Source organism: Natator depressus, chromosome 7 (genome assembly GCF_965152275.1).
Source record: "Natator depressus isolate rNatDep1 chromosome 7, rNatDep2.hap1, whole genome shotgun sequence".
In the NCBI taxonomy this organism is placed as follows: domain Eukaryota; kingdom Metazoa; phylum Chordata; order Testudines; family Cheloniidae; genus Natator; species Natator depressus.
The window spans coordinates 38,482,284-38,503,188 of NC_134240.1; the positions used below are offsets into that span (position 1 = coordinate 38,482,284).

The 20,905-nt window shown below is 41.3% G+C and overlaps 1 protein-coding gene across 6 annotated transcripts in view; it reads right to left on the reverse strand.

The window, feature by feature from the left end:
* Positions 1-15,989, reverse strand: part of ATG7 (autophagy related 7) — a 250,065-nt gene extending 234,076 nt beyond the window's left edge. For 2 of the 6 annotated variants that reach the window (XM_074958161.1, XM_074958164.1), the window contains exons 1-7: positions 15,555-15,988; positions 14,922-14,976; positions 12,694-12,811; positions 11,545-11,622; positions 7,273-7,389; positions 3,467-3,616; positions 1,472-1,560 (exon numbers count right to left, since the gene is read on the reverse strand). In XM_074958161.1, coding sequence (XP_074814262.1) covers positions 1,472-1,560; positions 3,467-3,616; positions 7,273-7,389; positions 11,545-11,622; positions 12,694-12,811; positions 14,922-14,976; positions 15,555-15,732 — 785 coding nt within the window. In that variant the 5' untranslated portion in view covers positions 15,733-15,988. Of the gene's footprint in view, positions 1-1,471; positions 1,561-3,466; positions 3,617-7,272; positions 7,390-11,544; positions 11,623-12,693; positions 12,812-14,921; positions 14,977-15,554 lie in introns of all 6 variants that reach the window. The other 4 variants (XM_074958163.1, XM_074958165.1, XM_074958162.1 and 1 more) reach the window with 3 other exon arrangements.
* Positions 15,990-20,905: the final 4,916 nt, after the last annotated feature.

Consider the following 20,905-nt stretch of genomic DNA (forward strand, 5'->3'; position numbering starts at 1 on the left):
TATTGGATTCATATACGATAATGTGCCTATACGTCTATCTGATCAAATATGAAGAAACCCAGTATGATTAATGAATACCTAAAGCAGTTCACTCTTATATGGAAACTGGTGCAGCTCCCCTGAAATTGCACTTGGGACTTCCCCACTGTTAACTACCCATCTGCACAATGTTACTGGGAACTAGAAGCAACATATGTTTTGAGGCATAATGCCCAGAGAAGCCCCAGAGTACAATAAAGCTGCAATGACAGTGTAGAAGGAGGTGCCATCCTACTTCCTCCATGACTTAGCACGCTCCTCAGAATCCTTCATCTGATTCAGTTTTTGTATCCTCCCCCTTCACCAACTTAGCTTTGCACCCATTATTCATATTCACTCACGGCTGAGCACCAAAGTAAAATAATTAGGTGTTTGGCAAATAATGGAATTGGGGATTCTCATATCCCCACAGGATGCACAGATAAGTGATATGCACATGGATATACCCTCCTATGCTATCGTTCACCTAGCAGCCTGGAAAATGCCACTGTTAACGTGGCTACATGACGGTTTGTCGTCTCATTACACATTACTAGAAGGTCAAAAATTTGAAGTTTCAGCTTAAGTTAACCAATAAAACAACCCAATGTTAGATGGATGGTATTTTATAATGCAAAAGATGACAGTGTGAAAAAACAAAACAAAAACAGATGTTCAACCTGGCAATGCAGAAGAACTTTAGGGTATGTGTTCTTCAGACTTTAGCTCATGTACCATTGGTGGTCATTTGACAGTTTTATTCTCTAGAGCAAGACAGCTTTCCAATGACACTTGCACACATTAGCATCCTCAATTACTCTGTACCACACAACAAATAAATCCAGAGACTAGACTGGCTTTCAGGTCTTGCTTCTACTCATGTAGAAATCAGCTATATGATGAAGTGGTAGTAGCTGCCCCTTAGTTTAAGTTAAAGCCAGCTTCCCTTTATAAACCCAGTTATTAACCCTCCTCTGCTCCAAATTCCCCCAAAAGATGATTTTTTTTTTTTTTTTTTTTAACTTTTACCAAACTTTTCAGAAATAAATCTCTGCTCTGGAATGTGATGTAGCAGGTTAAATTGCAGAAAGATTTGGAGTGGAGAGAATTTAAAAATAGGGCTCAAAAATCTAGAAACAAACCATTAAGAATGTGGGGAAAGGAGTCAAGAAATGAAGGATTATATGGAAGTAGCAACAGGCTGCATCCCTTGCCTTTGCCCACTTAAAACTTTCAAAAATATACAGAAAGATCAAAATAACAAATTTCTAAAGTATTATGGAATCCCATTTCCTATTCAAGGGATCCATTTCCAACACACTCCTAGTAATTTCTTATTTTCACCTTTGCATATAGTTTTCCATATTTCAGGGGCAAAGTTAAGGTTCAGGGTGTGCTGTGTAAGTCAGATAGGCCAAAAAAGGCCTCATCTAATAAGCGATAAAACCAATACCATTTGTGTGCTACCATGACCAGTAAGTTCCGCAGCGGCCATCCTGGATACTGGGTAAAATTGCAGGGATCATAAACTCCAACTGTCACCTGCAAACAAAACAGTCCCATTGAAAACTCTATGCATAACAGAACAAGATTCACAGTAATAGCTGTCAGTGTATCTTGTTATTTTAAATGTTATGTCAGTAAGAAATCACATATGGCATTTAAAAAAGAATTAACAACTCCTACGCAACTGTGACGTATTGTATGCCATTTTAAGCAGTTTAATGCTTCCCAAAGCTGCCAGTTTTGTTCATTTTGGCCACCTAACATTCACTTGTACTTCACTGCATCATATCCATTTCCTCAACTATCTAAGCCCAAACGGGTTTTTTAAAACTGCTTAAGATGCCTACCAAGTGGTCAGATTATTGCCTTGATTCATAAGCAAGCCTTCCTGTTGATGGATGGTGTATAATCATGGTATAAAAGGAGACAGGGTAATAGATGCTGGGTCAGTCAGTCAATGTAAAGGTAAAGTCACTGCAAGGACAATCCTTTATTCAAGGATTTAAGCACAGACTCAGTTATTGCCCTCCAAACTGAACACTAAGAAAGGACTTTATTTTGTATGATACAGGCTTCTCTCATATAGAGGAATATCCCATCTGACAGGCCATGCTTGTATCTATGATCTAATATTATTTCAAATCACACTTACGGTGCCACTTTTTAAATTCAGTCTTTAAAGTTTCCTTATTTCAAAATACCTACATAGCCACAATACAATATTTCCTTATTTTAGAAAAAGAATGGAAAAAGCAGAGGAAATAATAGGAGCTCAAATGCTATAAAACAGAGTTGAACTACTTCAATGACTATTTTAATTTCTTCCCTGTGTGTGAGATATGAATTGCTTTACAGACTTCTATTCTGCACAATTACCTCTCCCTCAGCCTCTGTTATGGAGCTTTGCTCCTCAGTAAATTTTTAGGATTATAAAGTAAGCAAAACTATTCAAGGCTCTGAGTTAAGGTTAATCAAAATAAAGAGGGCTCTGAAGAATTTCAGAAGGACCTAACAAAGCTTGGCATCTGGACAACATGATGATAAATGAAACAGATAAGTACTACGTAATGTATAACTAGCTTGGCCAACCCTTGCCTTGATGCCTTCTGCTTTATGAATGATCAGGATGGAAATTCTCTTGTGGCTCCAAGGAATGTAGAGTGCTTTTTTCGCATTCAAAAGGAGACATGCAGAGAATGATTTCCCCATAACATAAAAAAACCTTTCCAACCTCATCTAACCAACATTTAGCCTGCATCACATCTACAGGACTATGAAGGACTTAACTTTACACTGTTCAAATACAGATTTTCCTTTTCAGCAGAGTTTAAAAAGGAGCCAGTTTTTCTTGTATTATTGCTGGTACTTTGAAAGGTACAAGCTGAATATATTCATATTAACATTCTTTATTAATTTATAATGGGATGATATATTTTTCTTTCGTAGAAGGTCACTGTTATAACATTTCCAGGTGTACTTAAAGCTAGTGCAGCATCTATAGAAATGAATTGTTGCATACTCCTCCCCTACATGCAGCATACAAGCAAATAAATAATAATATAGGTGGGTTTTGTACTTACATAATGCTAGGTGTTCAAAGTGACTAAGATATATTATTAACTCATCCTCATAACAGCTAAGTTTTATTATCTCTCTTTTATTGGCGGGGTAATGAGTATAAAGAGCGCAAGTACCAAATTTTCAAACCATCCACTAATTTGGGATGTCTGGACTTTTGGACACCCAGGTTGAGATGCCTAAAACTAGACTCCCTGAAGTCCAGGAGTAATCAATGGGAGCAATTGGTGTTCAGAGACTTGACCTACTCTACTCAGTAGACAAGCACTGGATCTCAGTATAGTATTCTAGCCAGAGGTTAAACAGTTTGTACATTCAGCGCAAATATTCTGGCATTCGAGCATATGTGCAGAATTCCCCTTACCTTTTCTTCTTGATCTTGGAAAAAATCATTCCAGTTTTTAAGCAGTGACACCAAAACAGACTTGTCATTATACTTGATTAAAAAGTAAGGCAAGGCTGTAACTCCTTCCATCTGGCAAAGTTCATCATATGCTTTCTGGAGCGCTTGAATCTGAAAGCAAAAAAGATATCATAACAGATGGTTGGAATTATCCTAATTCAACAGTGCTTGTGGGAGTCGAAAAATATTTCCTTTACTGAATATGTAATGCTTTTTTTCTTTTAACTTGCTGAACACAAGTGTATCTATTCTAACAGTTTTTAACCATTTATTCAGTAGTTTTTTAAAAAAATTTATAACCAAGCATTTGAGAGTAATATGCAAAAGTTAAAACCATATAATCCTCAATGCAAAACAAGCAGAAGAAGCACTTCTGTCACTGCTGCAAACTGATATATGGGAAAAAAAGACAAAACAAAATTACAGTGTTATTCTTAGGGCCAAAACAACTTGCAAATATGGAAGTCCCCTAAATAATAATAGTCCCACTGTTGGAGAGAGAGAGAGAGAGAGAGGGCTGAGAGCTCTGATTTGTCCTTGAAGTACAAAAATATGGATCGGATGCTGGTAAACACTGATCATGATGCTGCATAATGATCAGCATCATCCATTCCATCTACTTTGGTACATCGGTTTTCAGTGGTCAGCTGCAATTGCTTCTTTATATCCTGACATCTACACTTTAACTGTACCATTGAATACCATCCCACATAAACTACGTTTTTTTCAGAGAAACAGTCTTTAGTCCTCCATTCTGTTTAAAAAGGAAGTATGAATAACCACAAAAATTAAACTCTTTCCTACTTTCAAAATACTCAACTGTTATTAATTAGAGAGACAAGGTGGTTGAGGCAATATCTAGAGAGATAAGCTGTAGCTCAAAAGCTTGTCTCTTTCACCAACAACAGCATGACCAATAAAAGATACTACCTCACCCACCTTGTCTCTCTAATATCCCTGGACCAAGACGGCTACAACACCACCACTACATACAACTGTTATTATCCAAATTGCTATAGTAAAGGTAACCAATTCTTCTAATGCTCATTAGTAACCACCTAGAACATTCCTGTAAGACTACATCTAACCCATTTCTAGAGGTATATTTTAATTGTATTCCACTGTTAGATGATAAAATGCTTTGTGTAGTACAGTTTGCGCTGTTGTACCAAGTGTCTCTCCCACATACCTCGCTATGGGGCTCAGCTTCCCACCAATTTCTAGTGGCATTAAAAGCACTTCACAGTTCAACACTAACTCACCCCAGTTAAAACAAAGGGTACAACTGAGTAACTCTACAATTTCTTTCTACCTTAGTAGCACAGAACTAACAGACTCATTCTCCCCTCAGGAGTTCCTACTTGCCCTCTGTCTCATAACCTAGTTCCCTTCTTCCCAGCACAGTCATGTGTTAACATTTTTTGCCGTACTTCTACAAATAATCCAGGCATATCTTTTGAACCAACATTTTCCTGAACTAGAAGGATGATGATGATTTATTTCCAATGAGAATGCTTTACACCAGCAGTACTCAAACTATGGGGCGGGCCTCCCAACAGAAGCATGGGAATGTGTCAAGGGAGGCGTGAGCTGTGGGGTGGGTTTTTTTGGTTAAGAGCTCTGGCTGTCAGCCCCAGGTGGCTGGCGCTTGTGCAGAACAGCCGTGCACACCCGGAAAGTCAGGATAAAGGGGAAAGCTGGAGCCCCACCGCACTAGGACTGACAGCCAGAGCCCTGCCACCTGGGTCCGGGCTCTCCCCCCACTTCCCACCATCCCTCAGTGGGAGGCAACCCCAGGCTCAAGCTCTCCTTCCCACCCCCCATTTGGGGGAGGCAGAGTTCTGGCTATCTGCCCTGGAGTGGCAACAGCAGCAGAACAGAAGTAAGGGTGGCAATGAGGCGCTAAGTCTGCTGTGAAAAGTGGTATTGACAAATATCACTGTTCACATTGCCACCCTTACTTCTGGGCTGCTGCTGGTGTGGCGCTGCCTTCAGAACTAGGTGCCCAGCCAGCAGCCACTGCTGTCTGCTCTGCCTTCAGAGCTGGGTGGAGGTATATGTACTTGGGAGAGAGGGGGCGTAAATGACTACAGACACAAAAAAGGGGGGCTCGATCAAATAAGTTTGAGAACCGCTGCTTTAGATTATCCTATCACCGTACTTTCAATCAAAAGAAAAAAATTGAAAGGTGCAGTCTCACCTTGAGCCATCAATGAAAAAGGCTCCACCACAGTCCACACATTAAGATGAAACAGCACCATTTAAAAATACATGTTCAATTTACAAAATTCAGGTAAGACCCTTTTTAGTACAAAGGGCTTACGGTATCCTCAATATGCTCCTATAATGTCAATCTTCGTCTTTCACTATAAGATGCTCCATCTACAATCATTTTAGTCAGAATAATAAAATAATTGTTTAGCTTTTTTTTCTAGAATTTGAAACAGTTATTAAAGACATAACTCTAAAGAAAACTGATTTAAAATCAATGTTATTAAATAATTGGATTCCTGTGAACTTTCAGTTTCTAACCAAGAAGCCTGAAGCTGTTGCCAAACAGTCGCCCTATTTTTTAAACTGTTTTCCTGAGACCATTCCTCTGCATGTCTACACTTTCTAATCCAGTCCAACAGCTTTTTCTTTGCTACCACCTTCTTGTCTCAAGTTTGACCTCTAGTTCAGTAGTCAAATGTTTCTGCTGATGACAGAATCTTGCTATCACACCAGCCTCCTTTTCTGTCAGATAAATCATCATCCACGATACCCTCAACCACCTTCTTCTTTCCAGGACAGCCATGATGTTCTCTAGACTCAAAAGTTATTAATATATATTACTTGTACTGCAGTAGTACCCAGACATGCCCCATTGTGCTAAGTAGTGTGCAAACACAAGAAACATTCACTGCCCTGAAGAGTTAATATTTTCAATAAAGACGACACACAAAAGGAGAGAGCAAGATAAATTTCTCTTAAGGCTGACCAAGTCCCTCCCCAGGCTCTGTATTCCCACCAGGCTAACAACTAGAGCTAGTTGGGAATTTTTTGATGAAACGTTTTTTCATTGGAAAATGCCAAATCTGTATAAACCAAAACCATTGTGGAAAAACACTGGTTTCAATGAACTGCCTATTTTAAAAAAAATTGAAATTTTTTTTAAATTGCCCCGTTTTGATATTTTAAAAACTATTTTTTGATTCTTCTTTAGAATTTTACGTTAATTTGTAGTAAAAAAAAAGTAAAAAACATTTTTAAATGGTCAAAATTGAAACAAAATATTTCAAAATCATGAACATGTTTCAACCGACTTGCTAGAAATACAAGAAAATTTTAGATCTTGTGAAAATTTTGACTCCCCCCCCCCCCTCCCCAGTATGTAGTGGGGAACTTTTTCAGAATCTCAAAAATTCTCATAAGATAGGAAAACTATTTCTTTATCAGCTCTATTAACCACCTACTCTCCCAGACCACACTGTCTCTGAAATGCTTAAAAATCTTTTGTACATTCATTATTCTGTCCAAAGCTACCAACATGAGCCCAGTCATGATTTATACTCAATCTCTTCGCCTAACTGGATTGTTGCAAGAGGCAATAAAACATCAAAATGAGAATTTTATAATGTAAAAAAGAAAAGTATAAAATCAATAACTCAGAAATAAACTAGCTACACTACTTAAAACTCACCAAGTTCAAGGACAAAATATGTAGTTTTACAAGCAATAAGAAAGATTGATCAGTACTAAAGATTTGACAGTGGGTGTTTGAGTACCTGAGTTGGAGAGAACCTTTCACCTAGGCAGACTGCCTGCCGAACAATAGGTATGCCATCAGGGAAGCAGAGAGCAGGGTAGCAAAACCAGTAATAGAAGCGATACTTTTTTAAATCCTAGAGGAAAAAAAATATATATGCACATGTTAGAAGACAAATAATTACTAACCCAACTAGCCACTTAAAAACTGAGTGATTATAGCACTCCCAGTTACAGCTATGGCCATGATTCTGCACGTACTTAAGCAGGTCTTTAACTTTGCTCATGCAGACCCATTGGAGTAAAGTTAAGAATGTGTGTAAGTAGTTTGCAGACTAGGGGACCATGAGAGTTGTGTCAACAAATTACACAATAGGAAACTGAGTTAATTCCATTTTTTTTATTATTAAATATACTTTTTAATTTCTTGGCAAATATAGCAATGCAGCCCCAGATCCCAAGAGGCCTCCTGGAATTTTGCAATAAGGCCTCAGATGCACGCCACACAGGGCGGGACAGCAGCCCCAACCCTGCCACAGCAGCCCGGACCCGACCACGCCGAGCAGCCGGGAACCTAGACCCTGCCATGCAGGCCAGCCTTTAGCATACAGCTGAGCTGGGCTGCAGCTGTGTGCTACTTGGGCCACATGCAGCCCATGGGCCATGGGTTGAGAACCGCTGCATCAGAGGTTCCCAATCTGTGTTCCATGGACTGCTGCAAGTTTGTGAAGCAGTTACTTACTGGTGGTCCATGGATAGATGGTTGGTCACATGAGGCTGGCTCTCTTTTTTTCTCGTTACTAAATTGCATTAAAATACAGCCAAACATACAAGAAATAACATCCTAATATTACTTTTCAATGTAAACAATTGCTGCAGTTGCCAGATATATGTTGTGTAAGGATTTCCATACAAATCAAGAATGGAACGAGAGGTTGTATCCAAGAGAGACACTGTAAAATATTTCAGAATCCCTGCACTAGACATAATTTACTCCACTTCTACTGTTAAACTGATTTTATTGGACAGCTACACAAATCAGTTTTGCATATTCCAACTGTTTTTTTGTTTCTATTTTTGAGCAAAGCTAGAGTTTTAAATATGCCACATCATCATACATATGGTTAGGGGTTTTTTTTTTTTTTTTTACTTAAATAGACCAGATGGATGAAAGCTTTTAAAATGGTCACCACAAATGTGTGACCAATGTGGAGTCCAGCCCAGTCAGAAATCACCCTCGATTTACCTCTGAACTTTTCTCTCTCCTTCTTCGTGTTAATTCCATCAACTGGGGTCCTCTCAACAAGCCCTCTCCCACCAAAGTGCTCTGTTTAATGCCATATCCTCTATCATACCACATGCTAACATGTCTTCCTTTACGACATCCCACCACTTTTTCTTGGGTTGGCTTCTCTGTCTTTTTCCTTCCATCTTGATCTGTTGGTCTCTCTTACCAACATAGCTGCACTTTACATGACCAAAACATCTGAGTCTGCATACCCTCATTTTTTTATCCCAAAGGCTGTCAAAAGTGACAACTCTGTACAAACAGTTGTCATGAATAAACATGGTGAACTTTTCCTTATTTAAATATTCCCTTATAGCACAGACAGGCATTAAGTGAAAGTAAGCACTGTTTATGAGATCATTATCTCTGCACAGTTTTAATTCGACCTGATCTTTAAAAGATCAAATAATTTGTGCTCTAGGATATCTTTATTAAAAAGGCCATGGTTTTCTGTAATCTATACAGTGGTATCTATAGTAAATTAAGAGATTATTATATTTGAAACGAGATACACCCACACAGATCCATTCTCTCTCTCTCACTCACTCACACACACAAAGTATACGGAAACTTGATTAAACGCATAATTCAGCTTTTATATTGGGAATCTGTAAATCTTTTAATCAGAAAGAGCAGTTTAATATATTAACGTCTCATGACATTTGATACCAGTATTTTGTATATTTTTTTCATATGAGGAAAGGTTCTAACATAAAATAATCTCTTTCTGAGCTATGCCAAATATATGGAAGTATCAGACTTAAAAATTAAACATTATAACACTTCTATTTTTTAGCTATAGTGAAGAAAGTTCCTTGAAGTCCAATGAAACACAGGCAACCAGATATTTTAGAATGTATGTACTTGTAATCTGAGAAATACACCCGTAACAAATTTTTTATAGTTATAAAGGAAACTATGGCCATAATCCTGCAAAAACATGCACACAGGTCTAACTTCAGTAGGACTATATCTGTCCTTTAAATTCAGTGCATGTGTATATGTTTTCAGGAGTGGTATATTTGCACATGCTTAGTTAGTTAGGTGAGAGAAAGCACAAAAGGCAAGGAGAAGGTGCAGCAAGCAGTAAACTTAACCTAGACATATAGGGCTAACTGGAACTGTTAAAGATACTTGGTTGAGATTTTCACAGCAGACTAGAGGATTTAGGAACACAGCTCCCATTAACTTCAATGGGAGTTGCATGGCTAAAACTTAGTTGGCTTTGAAAACATCAACCTATATTTATAATTACAATCATTTTCTCATTTTCCTCTACCTCGGAAGAGGAACATTAGTACCCAACTTAGTGAAGGAAGCTTAGTCTAGTCATCTAAACATTGCAACACATAGTATACTTGCAATGAAACATTCAATTTCCATCAGATCAACTCACCCTTCAAAGGCAGACAAATGGAGTACCGTGAAACTTACTTTGCGCAAACCCTGGTGCAGTTTCCAGAAAGGTTCTGTCTTTGAACGGACAATAAGTATCCTTTCCCATTTATTGCTTTAGGTGTAGATTTTTGGCCTGCTGCTCTTCATCAACATTTTCCATTACTGTGCAGTGTGCTGTGCATCAGCAAACAGCTGCTTTTGACCCCAGCAGTGACTACATTTCAGTTCTGCAGTGTGGTGTCACAAAAGTGACACCACAGTTAAGGCTGTGCCAAATTTTCAATTTGGTAGCAATGACAAAGTTATTTAAAAATTGTGTGTTTTGAATTGTAGAATTAATTTGAATACTCTGAAGGGCAGGAGTGGGGAGAAAAGAGAAGGAAAAAATCATCCGGAGTTTAGTTAAATCTATTCCAAAAAACCACCATGTGATAAAAAAAAATTCTGGACTGTCCTACCTTTTCTTCAAATCCCTTTTAAATATAAAACAAGCAGTCTAAGGTATAGTGCGTGTAATTCTTTAGTATGTGTTGTCCAGGCCAATGTTTGTTAAAACTTTTAACTTGTTGGACCTGAGCAATGTTGAATCAGAAGACCTTTCTAAATTAACGGACTGTGGGACAGTCAGACATGCCCATCTGTTGATGCAAGAGAGTAGGAGATGGCCATTAAGGTTTTGCAAGTGCAGGTTGATTAAAGTTAGGGTGGGTATTGCTTTTCATTATTTGTTAGAGTTATGTATTTCTGCAGTACTGGAGGCTACGGGGGGTGCTTGGGGTGTTCTAATGCAACCTTCACTGTTACTAAGCAAAGTTTGTGTTTGTATGTGGGTTGTGAATTACTTTGGGATCCTTTGGCAAAAGAAGAATATAAACTTGTTGTTATGCACTATTTAACTGAATGCATAGGCACCAATACTGCGCTGAGCACCCACTGGTAGCCTCCCTATCAGCTCCCCAACCTCCTTCAGCGCCTCCTGCCCACCTGCAGGCCCCGCAGAACAGAGCCTCCCCCTCCCTCATCACACCCCCCTTCTCGCCACTAACAGCTGTTTCGCGGAACGCAGGAGGCTCTGGGGAGGAGGAGCAAGCGTGCTCACGGAAGGGGGTGGAGCAGCGGCGGGAAGAGGCGGGGTAGGAGTGGAACATTGGGGGAAAAGAGGTGGAGTGGGGGAAAGGCCTGGATCAGAGCTGGGGGTCGAGCACCCCCTGGCACTTCGAAACGTCAGTGCCCATGACTGAATGAGCTATACTATGATAAGAGTGCTTGTACCCGTGATGAAAGAGTTGAGCAATATTCTTTTAGCACTTATTCTCATCTTCCCATCTCTCCAGCAAATTTATCGCTCAGGGAATAAGTGAATCAAGCCTGCAGGTTCTTTGATCAGTCTTGACTTTTATTGTGCTCACTTGACCCAGGAGTTTAATTGCCATTATTTATTTTTATATATGGAATCCAAGAATCCTTTACATTTGTAGAGAAGCACATGAATGTACAAAATGCAGTCTGGTAACTACAGTAGTTATATTACTATTTTTCACTGACATGGTTCATTGTTATTTGTGTTTCACTATTCAGAGAGTATGGAATAAATTGTATTACTTACTGCGAAAGTCAGAAGCAGGAATTTGTTCAAGAGCATGGGGTTTTCAAGGGCAGTCCCCGATTTTATCGTCTCCCATATCTGTCAGTGGACCAAAAAAAAAAATCACAAAAAAGCAGCATATGGAGAGATTCATTCATCTTTCCTTCTTCCATATATGTTAAAAGCTCAAACTAATCATAGACAAGACATGTACGGCTATAAGGGACTTCAAGAGGTCATCTACTCCACCCCCTTGTGCCAAGGCAGGATTAAGTAATATTCTCAGTAATTTAGGCAAGACTTTTCCCTACTTAATTCAGCCCATGCTCTAATAAATGCTCACCCCATAAGCAGGCATTTCAACAAAGCTCTGGTTTGTCCTGGCGTCTTGGGAATTACAAATGACAGTTCTACTCTTATAGGCTTTACATTTCACTTTCATTCTGCCAGGTAAGGATCAGAAGCACAGAGCTCATCCAGAACTACGTCTCCCATATGACAGACACAGCCTATACCAGCAGATATCTAGGCTTAAATTTTGAAGGTTTTACATAATTTCACATAAAAATGTTCACAATTAACATGTTTTTTCTACTGCAACAGTCCCTCATATGGATGAATCATAACCAACACAGCAGCTTTGGGTTGGTTTGTTCTCCTAGATCTCTCATCCTTGCGATATGTAGGATACTGAAACTGACAAAAATCCCAGTGGCAGGATCACAAGCACAAAAAAGTCTAGAAGCGCAGACAGGTGGCATGCTGTGCAGAGTTAGAAACAAACCCAAATGTAGCCAATTAGTTCATTTTTGCATTCATTTATTGTACATTGTGTGATGTTATGATTATTCATATACCGGGGTCCTCAAACTGGGGGTCGGGATCCTTGAGGGGGTCACGAGGTTATTACATGGGGGGGGTCGCTGAGCGGCACTCAGCATGGAGGTTACTGAGAACCATCATCTAACTGTTGCTGTCCAGAGGTGATCAGAAGCAAGCAGAAGACACTAAACTGCCTCCTCCAAAAGCAACTGTATCCCAAAGCCGCGGTTAGATGGGTCAGTGGGGGATGATAGTCTCTCCACTGCCTGGGACGCAAACTGCAAAGTAGTTCACTAGCTTTCCCCAAATCTTATTTTCTCTGTAAATGTATTTAATTGTTATCCTCACCTCATTTGCTGCTTTTTCCAAAAGTGACTTCTTATCACAGGATTTGAAAGATTCAAAAGTGTTGGTGTTATATAACGTTCCGACAGCAGGACAGCAGTGTGCTGGGGTGGCAGCATTCCTAGACAGGAGACAAGGACACTCTTGGAACCACATACTAGCATTTTTGCCAGAGCTTTCATTCACAGTAACTAATGGGAACTCTCACATTAAGCTCCAAGGATGCAGAGTTTTCCAAGCAGAGTGGTGACTATATACACATCACAATGAGGCAGAAGGCGAGTCAAGGACAGTTCCACTTAAAATGCTTGCAGGCAGTTACAAAAATGTGCTTGCATTCAGGGACAAAAGAGACATGCAACTCAGTAATTATTAGGATGACTTGATCAACTGAAGGCTTAGAAATGCAGAGGACACCTCATGACACAATAACAAATGCCACTGTGGTATTGGAGATAGGAAAGAGCTGGAAAATATTAGTTTTATACTTCTGACAAAGATTATGAAGATAGACAGTCTTGTATGTACGGTTTGACCTGCCTCAGTAAATTCCTAGCAACTTTTCAAAAGCATATGAGAATTCTGCCTTTTAAGAGTATTCCCCAAATACTCCATTAAGTGTTTATAGCCTTTAAATTTAATTTAGACGTTTTTGTGCTGTACTTCAGATCCCTAACAGAGGTGGAGATGCTTTGCCCCGATTCAGCAAAGCACATGCTTTAGTGCTTTATCGAATGGTAATCAGCTTAAGCACCTGATTAAGTGTATTGCTCACTGAGCGTCTTTTTAAATAAAATTACTACTATTATTCATAAAAGCCTGTAAGACATTCCTTGCTTACTGCATTTTCCACATCATGGCAGTTACTCACTTATCTCTAGAAGGTGCAAGGAGGTTCAAATGTCATAGAATCATAGAATATCAGGGTTGGAAGGGACCTCAGGAAGTCATCTAGTCCAACCCCCTGCTCAAAGCTAACTAAATCATCCCAGCCAGGGCTTTGTCAAGCCTGACCTTAAAAAATTCTAAGGAAGGAGATTCCACCACCTCCCTAGGTAACGCATTCCAATGTTTCACCACCCTCCTGGTGAAAAAGTTTTTCCTAATATCCAACCTATGTCACATCATAATGTAAATTTTCCATGAGCATTATGATTTTCAGTGAAGAGCCCCTTGGGGAATCTCTGGGATAAATACATCTTTTTTAAAAAATCAATTTTTTTTTAAACTTTAAAAAAAAAAAAAAAAGTGATTCAGTTAAGAGTGGTACTTTAAAAACAAAGACATCCCAAAGTGAACATAAAACAACATAGTACTAATGTTGAACAGTTAAAGTCAGAAAATCCACAGGTTTTGTTACCTATAGCAACATTAACTAGACAATGCTCCTTATAGATATTAGTGTGTTTTATTCAATTTCTTTACTGGTAAAATTTATGGTTTAGTAAATTAGGCTGCAATACTGCAAATACTTTATGCTTGCTTTATTCAATGGATGTGAGTAGTTCAATGACTTCCATGAGACTGTTTACATGAGTAAAGTTGCAGTGTTTGTAGGACCAAGGCCTAAATGATTATCAGAAAATTATAAATATACAGGACATGCAACTTCTGCAGAATTTAAAGCCAGAAGAGGCCATTTTGATCATGTAGTCTGAATTCCTGCATAAAACAGGTAAGAGAATTATTCCACCCAGTAATTCCCGCAGTAGAATTCTTCCTCATTGCATAAGTGAACACTTGGTTGTTGTAATATTGCCATAAGAAATTAAAATAGCCCTGATATCAAGTTACAAGTTTGTTAGGTTCACTCCCTCTGGGGCACTTGGCATTGGCCACTATCAGTAGATAGGATACTGGGCTGGATGGACCTTTGGTCTGACCCAGTATGGCCATTCTTATGTACATACAATTTTTGTTTTCCACAATTTTCTTCAGTTCCCGATGTTAAACAGTGTTTTCTGAGATGATTTTGTTGTGTTTCAATGTGACATTTACAATCTCCTGCAGACAAATAGTTCCAGTGGTAGCTCCTATCTTTTCAAAGTCATTAGTGAGGACAATTGTGAAAATCAAATTGAGATATCAAAATGTGGGTAGATCCTCATTAAAATTCTGCTAATACTCTTAGAAGATGCACACCAAGCATATTCATAAGTGATTCGTCAATTAGGTGTAACTATATTATCCCCCCTTTTTTTTTAAGCTGCAAAATCACATAAAGTACTTACACATCAAAGGCACTAAACTCCAATGTTAAACGAGCTGGTAGACCAAAAGGATCACCTGGACAAAAACAAAGTTTCTTTTAAATAACAGCAGCAGCAACTATGTCACAATAAAAACAACAGACCAAATATCAGAGGGGTAGCCGTGTTAGTCTGGATCTGTGAAAGCACCAAAGAGTCCTGTGGCACCTTATCGACTAACAGATGTACTGGAGCATAAGCTTTCTTCGGTGAATACCCACTTCTTGCATCTGAAAAAGTGGGTATTCACCCACAAAAGCTTATGCTCCAGTATGTCTGTTAGTCTATAAGGTGCCACAGGACTCTCTGCCGCTTTCACAGACCAAATATAGTTTCCTGAACCAAGGGTACAATCCTGCTCCCATTGAAATAAATATGAATAGAATAAGAATCTCTAGTTTTTCATATAGCCACAGATTTTTTTTTATATATATATATATATATTATACACATACACACACACACACCCACCCCTCATATCTTTTTTCTGTGTCTTATTATGACTGTGGAATATTTTGTACACGTAGTACAAATTCTTATAACAGAAATATAATTAAACAAAAGACAACAGGAGAAAATCTGGTATGCCTAATAAAAAGTTCAGTTTTTACCTACCATTATAGTAGTAGCCTTTGATACCTTTCGGAGTCTCATCTAATCTATACTCATTGAGTTTCTTCTGTGTCAGCTCATGCCAGAATCCCGCATCCAAGGCACTGGTGAAGGGAACAAACTGTAGCTTTGGGATTCCAGGTTCCAGAGGATTATGTGCCTCACTACCAGCAGTTGCCATTATTTTATACAATTAAAGCTGTTAAAAACAGACAAAAGTTCTGTGAGAAGAGTCATTCCTGATAGCTACTTATAGAGCTGATTATGTTGGCTTTGGAGATTTATTTTAACAGTGTTTTGTTTTTCAAAACCTACAGATGTCATTTACAACAAACACACAAAATGAGAAAATCTTTAGTATACTAGCCAAGCCCTCTCTCTATGTAAGAAGCGATAATTTAATTGGGGAAGAGGGGTGTGCGTGTGTACAAACACACACGTGTACACACACACACACACACCCCGCTTCTGTAAATTAAGTTCTGGCTTCTTCGGGAACATTTTTTCTTCAACATGCTCATTCAGTGCCAGAGAGACGCAAAGACAAAACTGGTCTAACTAAACCTAATAAACACCAGATTCAAGGGGGGCCAAAGCACACTCCAGAAATCACATGTGGCCCAGCAGCCAGCGCCGGCCTTGCGGGGGGGCTGCGCGACCGCCCAGGGCACCGTGCGCGGGCGGTGGGGGGGCTCCCTCTACAGAGTGTCAGAACAACAGACACCCCCCGCCCAGCCCGGCTCCGCCCCTCAGCCCTGTTCACCTCCGCCGCGGTCCGCCACCATCCCCCGCGCCGCCTGCCCCTCCGACCGCTCCACCTCCCAGTCCGCCCAGCTCCTCCCCCAGCCCCCTCGGCCACCATCCCCTGCTCCGCCTCCTGCCCAACTCCTCCCGCAGCCCCGGTCCGCCAGCACCGCCCGCCTGTCTCGCCTCGCCCCACCTCTACCTGCCCCAACTCCTCCCCCATCCTCCGCTCCGCTCCCATCACCCACTGCGCTCCGCTCCCAGCCCCGTCCGCCATCACCGCGCCCCGCTCCGCCCCCCGCCGAGCTCCACCCCCAGCCTCGCCCGGGGCGCCATCTTAGGCAAGGTCCGCCCAACGTATTTAAACAATTCGCCTGTTTTCCGCAGCTTAGCACCCATGCGAGCAGCAACCCCTTTCTTCCATTTGCTTCTGCTGTTACCATGAGTGAATATGCTCGAGTCAGCTGGAGACGGGTCTAGCGCCAACAAAATCCAAGAGATGGGTGCCAGAAGGGAAGGTGGAATAAGAACAAAAATCACCTGGCAAGTAAAGAGCCAGCCTGCAGCTGACTGAAGTGTCCCTCTCCCCGGTCAACGTCGCTTCAAAGCGTTTGGCCACCCTGATAATCAACATAGCTGTGAAGTGTTGCCAAAAGCCAGTTCTGAAACAAATTTGATTTGGATGGGGAAGAAACACTCCCTACCTTTGATTAATATATTTCAACATTTTGTCTTAAATGAGTGAAATTAATTTAGCAAAACCTACAAATAGCAAGTCTGAAAAAAAGCTTAGTGTCCACCCTTCATTCATTTGTGAATAAAACAATCAGTTCCGAAAAATATTTTGCTGACTGCTATAATGGAAGACTTATCAAATTGGAGTTATACCATACAACCAGGGATGTTTACATTTTAGAAGGCCTTTATCTACTTTTATTTGGCACAAACTTAAAATTTTGTAAAAATGAACTGTCAAAAAAAGCAAACACTAATGTTTTCAGAATTTTACACTAATCTCCCTGAAAACAATGCTTAGTCAGCAAATAAACATTCCCCCCCTAAATCTAAAACAAAGTTTACAGCACTAAGAATCTCAAAGTGAAGCAATTTTAGAGGGAAAGGAATGTAAATCTGACTTTATTAACTTTCATATTCTAAACTGAGGGAAATGTATATTCTCAACTAAGAGCTCAAATAATGACAATTTAATTTTTAATGGGCTTTCATTTGCAATCATGGTGTATATAGCATAGGTGAAGACGTACTTATAACAATCAACTTTTAAAACTGACATCTCTTTAGCCTGCTGCTGGGTATCAACCTGAAATCTAATCTAGACCAAAAAATAAAGTAGTATGCCATCCATTGAGCCCCTCTGCCAGTGTCTGTGCTTTTACACTCATACCAACTTATTTTTACATATTTTTCTTTCCCCCGTTTTAACCCAAAAGCCCCACATCAAGAAGAAAGGAAACTGATAGCAGAATATACAGAGTTAAAGGTGAAAATGATTGTATATTAAGCTGTTGTCAAATGCACATCGTAAACAGACTGCAAAAAAAATTTGGTTTTATTCTTTCACTTATTATAATTTAACAAGAGTGTAAAATATTTACAGGCAGAAGTGCAATTTTGAGATTGATAGTGTCCCTTTAAATGCTGAGATAAAGTGGATGTGGTAATATAACCCCCCCACACTCCTTGTCTCTAATATCGTGGGACCAACATGACTACAACAACACTGCATCAGTGCTGGGTTTACAATGGTGCCAGTGGCTCCATGGAGCTGGGCCCATGCTCAGAAGGGGCCCTGGCCTACTCTGCTTGCACTGCGCCGTGAGACCCCGCTCCTTTCCCTGCCCACCACTTGGTCCTCTGAGGGCTCCTCTCTGCCCCCTGGCCTCACCCCCCTGCTCCTCTCTGCCCCCTGGCTGGACCCCAGTGCACCCCAGCTCCAGGCAGTCTCTGCTTCCCACCACCTGTGGGGCCCCATCTGTTTCCCCGGAGCTGAGCCACCTGGGACTGGTGCAGAAGCCTGGCCAGTCTCAGCCAGGTGGAGGGGACGGGACAGTGTGGGGGACTTGGCTGGGCCCCTCCAGGCAATTGACTGATTGCGCCACTCCTGAAGGGATGGAGCAATTCCCAGCCCCGGGGCCAGCCCTGGCTGTGCTGCCAGCTCAGCCCAGCAGACACAATCACCTCCCAGAAGAGCCAGTGAGTGCAGCCAGGAGAGAGGGTTTGGGGGAGTGGGTCTCTGGGAGGTCTGGGGGGGGGGGGGAATGTTAGGCTGTGAGGGGGCGGGAAAGATCTGTGTGTGTTGGGGCACTAGGGAGTGGGGGGTTCTGTGGGGGCACTGGGCCGTTGTGGTGGGGCCGTGGGCAGGGGAGCATCGGGCATGGGTGGTGTGCAGGGCCCTGTGCATTTGTGTGTGGGGAATCTGGGGGGACGCTGGGCATCGGGAGTCGGAGGGTGTTGTGCAGGGAGGCTGTATGGCGTGACATGGGCCTGCCCCAGAGGGGAAGGAGTAGGCTGGCAGCACAGGGCCGGGCAGGCCACTGTGTGTCTGGCAACTGCTGGGTGGAGTGGGGTCACCCCTGCCATGCCATGCCCCATTACCCCGGCTGGCCCCTCGCTCTGGGGACTGACCTCCCCGCACCATGCTCCATTGCCTCCATGGGGGCCCACAAATATGTTTGGCGCCAGGCCCACAAAAGGTTAATCCGGCCCTGCACTGCATACGAACTTTAAAGGTAGTCAGCTATCCCACTGCCCCAGTTCTTTCTAGCTACTGTGCAATATTAACTGCCTATGACTATAGAGTTGATCAAGAAACAGAATTTTCCTCCTGCTGTAAGGAATTTTGACATTTCCAAATTAGCTTCCATTATAAATCATAATGGAAAGTGAAAGTATCAAATTAAAAATCCCAAGCAGTTAAGAATTGTAAATGTTGAAATGAAAAACATAATTTTGTTTTTAAATATTGACTTGAAATAAAAATATTCATTTTCATTCTCCTGATTGGAAAAATCAGAAAATTGTCAAAATCAACACTTTCTGAATGGAAAATGTTTTGTGCGAAAAATTTCAGCTAGTTCTACCTATGACCAATTGTCGCATTTATATCACCTCCACAGTAGTCACTATTTTCAGATTTATTGTGAGTTCTTCTAAGTCCCTACTTCCATCTGGATCCCATCTAAATTGTACTTTTATGGCCTAATTTTCTTTCTTCTGTTTTTACAGCTTTTCTAGGCATATCACTTTATTACTATTTTTGTAGGTTTTTTTCCATTATAAAGAGGACCTGAAAAATGCACTCACTACTAGAAAATGGTCATCCTCCCCTGCTGAAAATAGGAGCCGAAGCCACCCAATTTCTGAAGAATTTAAACTTTTATTTAAAAAGGTTGCCAGCCCTTAAGGTTGTGAAAGATGACCTTCCAGACACCAAATGTAAACAGGCGTAATGTTGTCTTCCTGAGTCTTCAGGCAGAGAGTGCCTCTGTTGCTGCTCACAGATTTGCCAAGCAGTAACATGAAATTAACTAGACTCTGGTCTGTCTTCCAGCTATTATTCAGAACTCTGGTGAAAACAACTGAACTGTAAAAATAATATCAGTTTTATTTCCTTGCTGCTACATGGGAAAACTATGAGCAGCAGCAAAACAGGTGTTGAGGAGGAAAGCAAAAAAGAGGGTGGGCATGGGGTAGAGCAGAGACCTCTTTCTTTTCCATTCCACTGCCGTGGAATAATCTCTGTAATAAAAGTAGCATTATCACATTCAGTCACAGTAAAGAACCAGCGCTGCTTGAAGCACAACATAGCAGAACTAATAAAGGTTATTCCCTATATGACATTTCTAATTTATAAATGCAGGGTAATTCTTTCTGTATTAGCCAACTGGGATACAGAAGGAAAACTTGAGATGTGTGCATATCATGGACCCTTAAGAATCTGTGTAATAAATGTAAGTGTTATAAATACTGAGTTTTGGCACATTCTGCAGATAAGACATCACCTTACATCTGTAGGAACAATAACCACAATATCATTCTTAATTTAAGAGCAGAAAACAATTGAGGAATGTAGCTAGGTGGTGTGGCTCCCCACCACCCCGGAGAGGGTCGAGCCCCTCCAGACACCAGGAGTGGGCGGAGCCAGGAAGCTCTGAGCCCGCCCCTCAGGGGGACTGGCGGCGACCCAGAAGTAGAATGGCGGGCCCTCAGAGCTCACTAGAGGACCAGCCTCCGGGGAGGCCAGACATAGCCAGCCTAGCCCGCGACTGGGAAAATCCTGCGGCCCCAGGTCCACGCCAAGACTGGCCGGACCTGCCCTGCGCCAGCTATCCGGTGGAGTTGCCGGACCTGCCCTGCCCTGCGCCAGCTATCTGGGGGAGTTGCCGGACCTGCCGCTAGTCCCCTGCCCTGAGGAACCTATGGTGCTGGACCCCCTGGAGAACACCACTGTGATCCAGGTACCAGAAGGAGGGGAGTTAGGAAGTAGCCCAGGGACAGCCGACCCTAGTCTGGCTGTAACTCTGCCAGAACCCACGTCAGTGTGTTGCGGTCAGGATCCCTACTGACCCAGCAGCGAGTCGTTTGCCGCT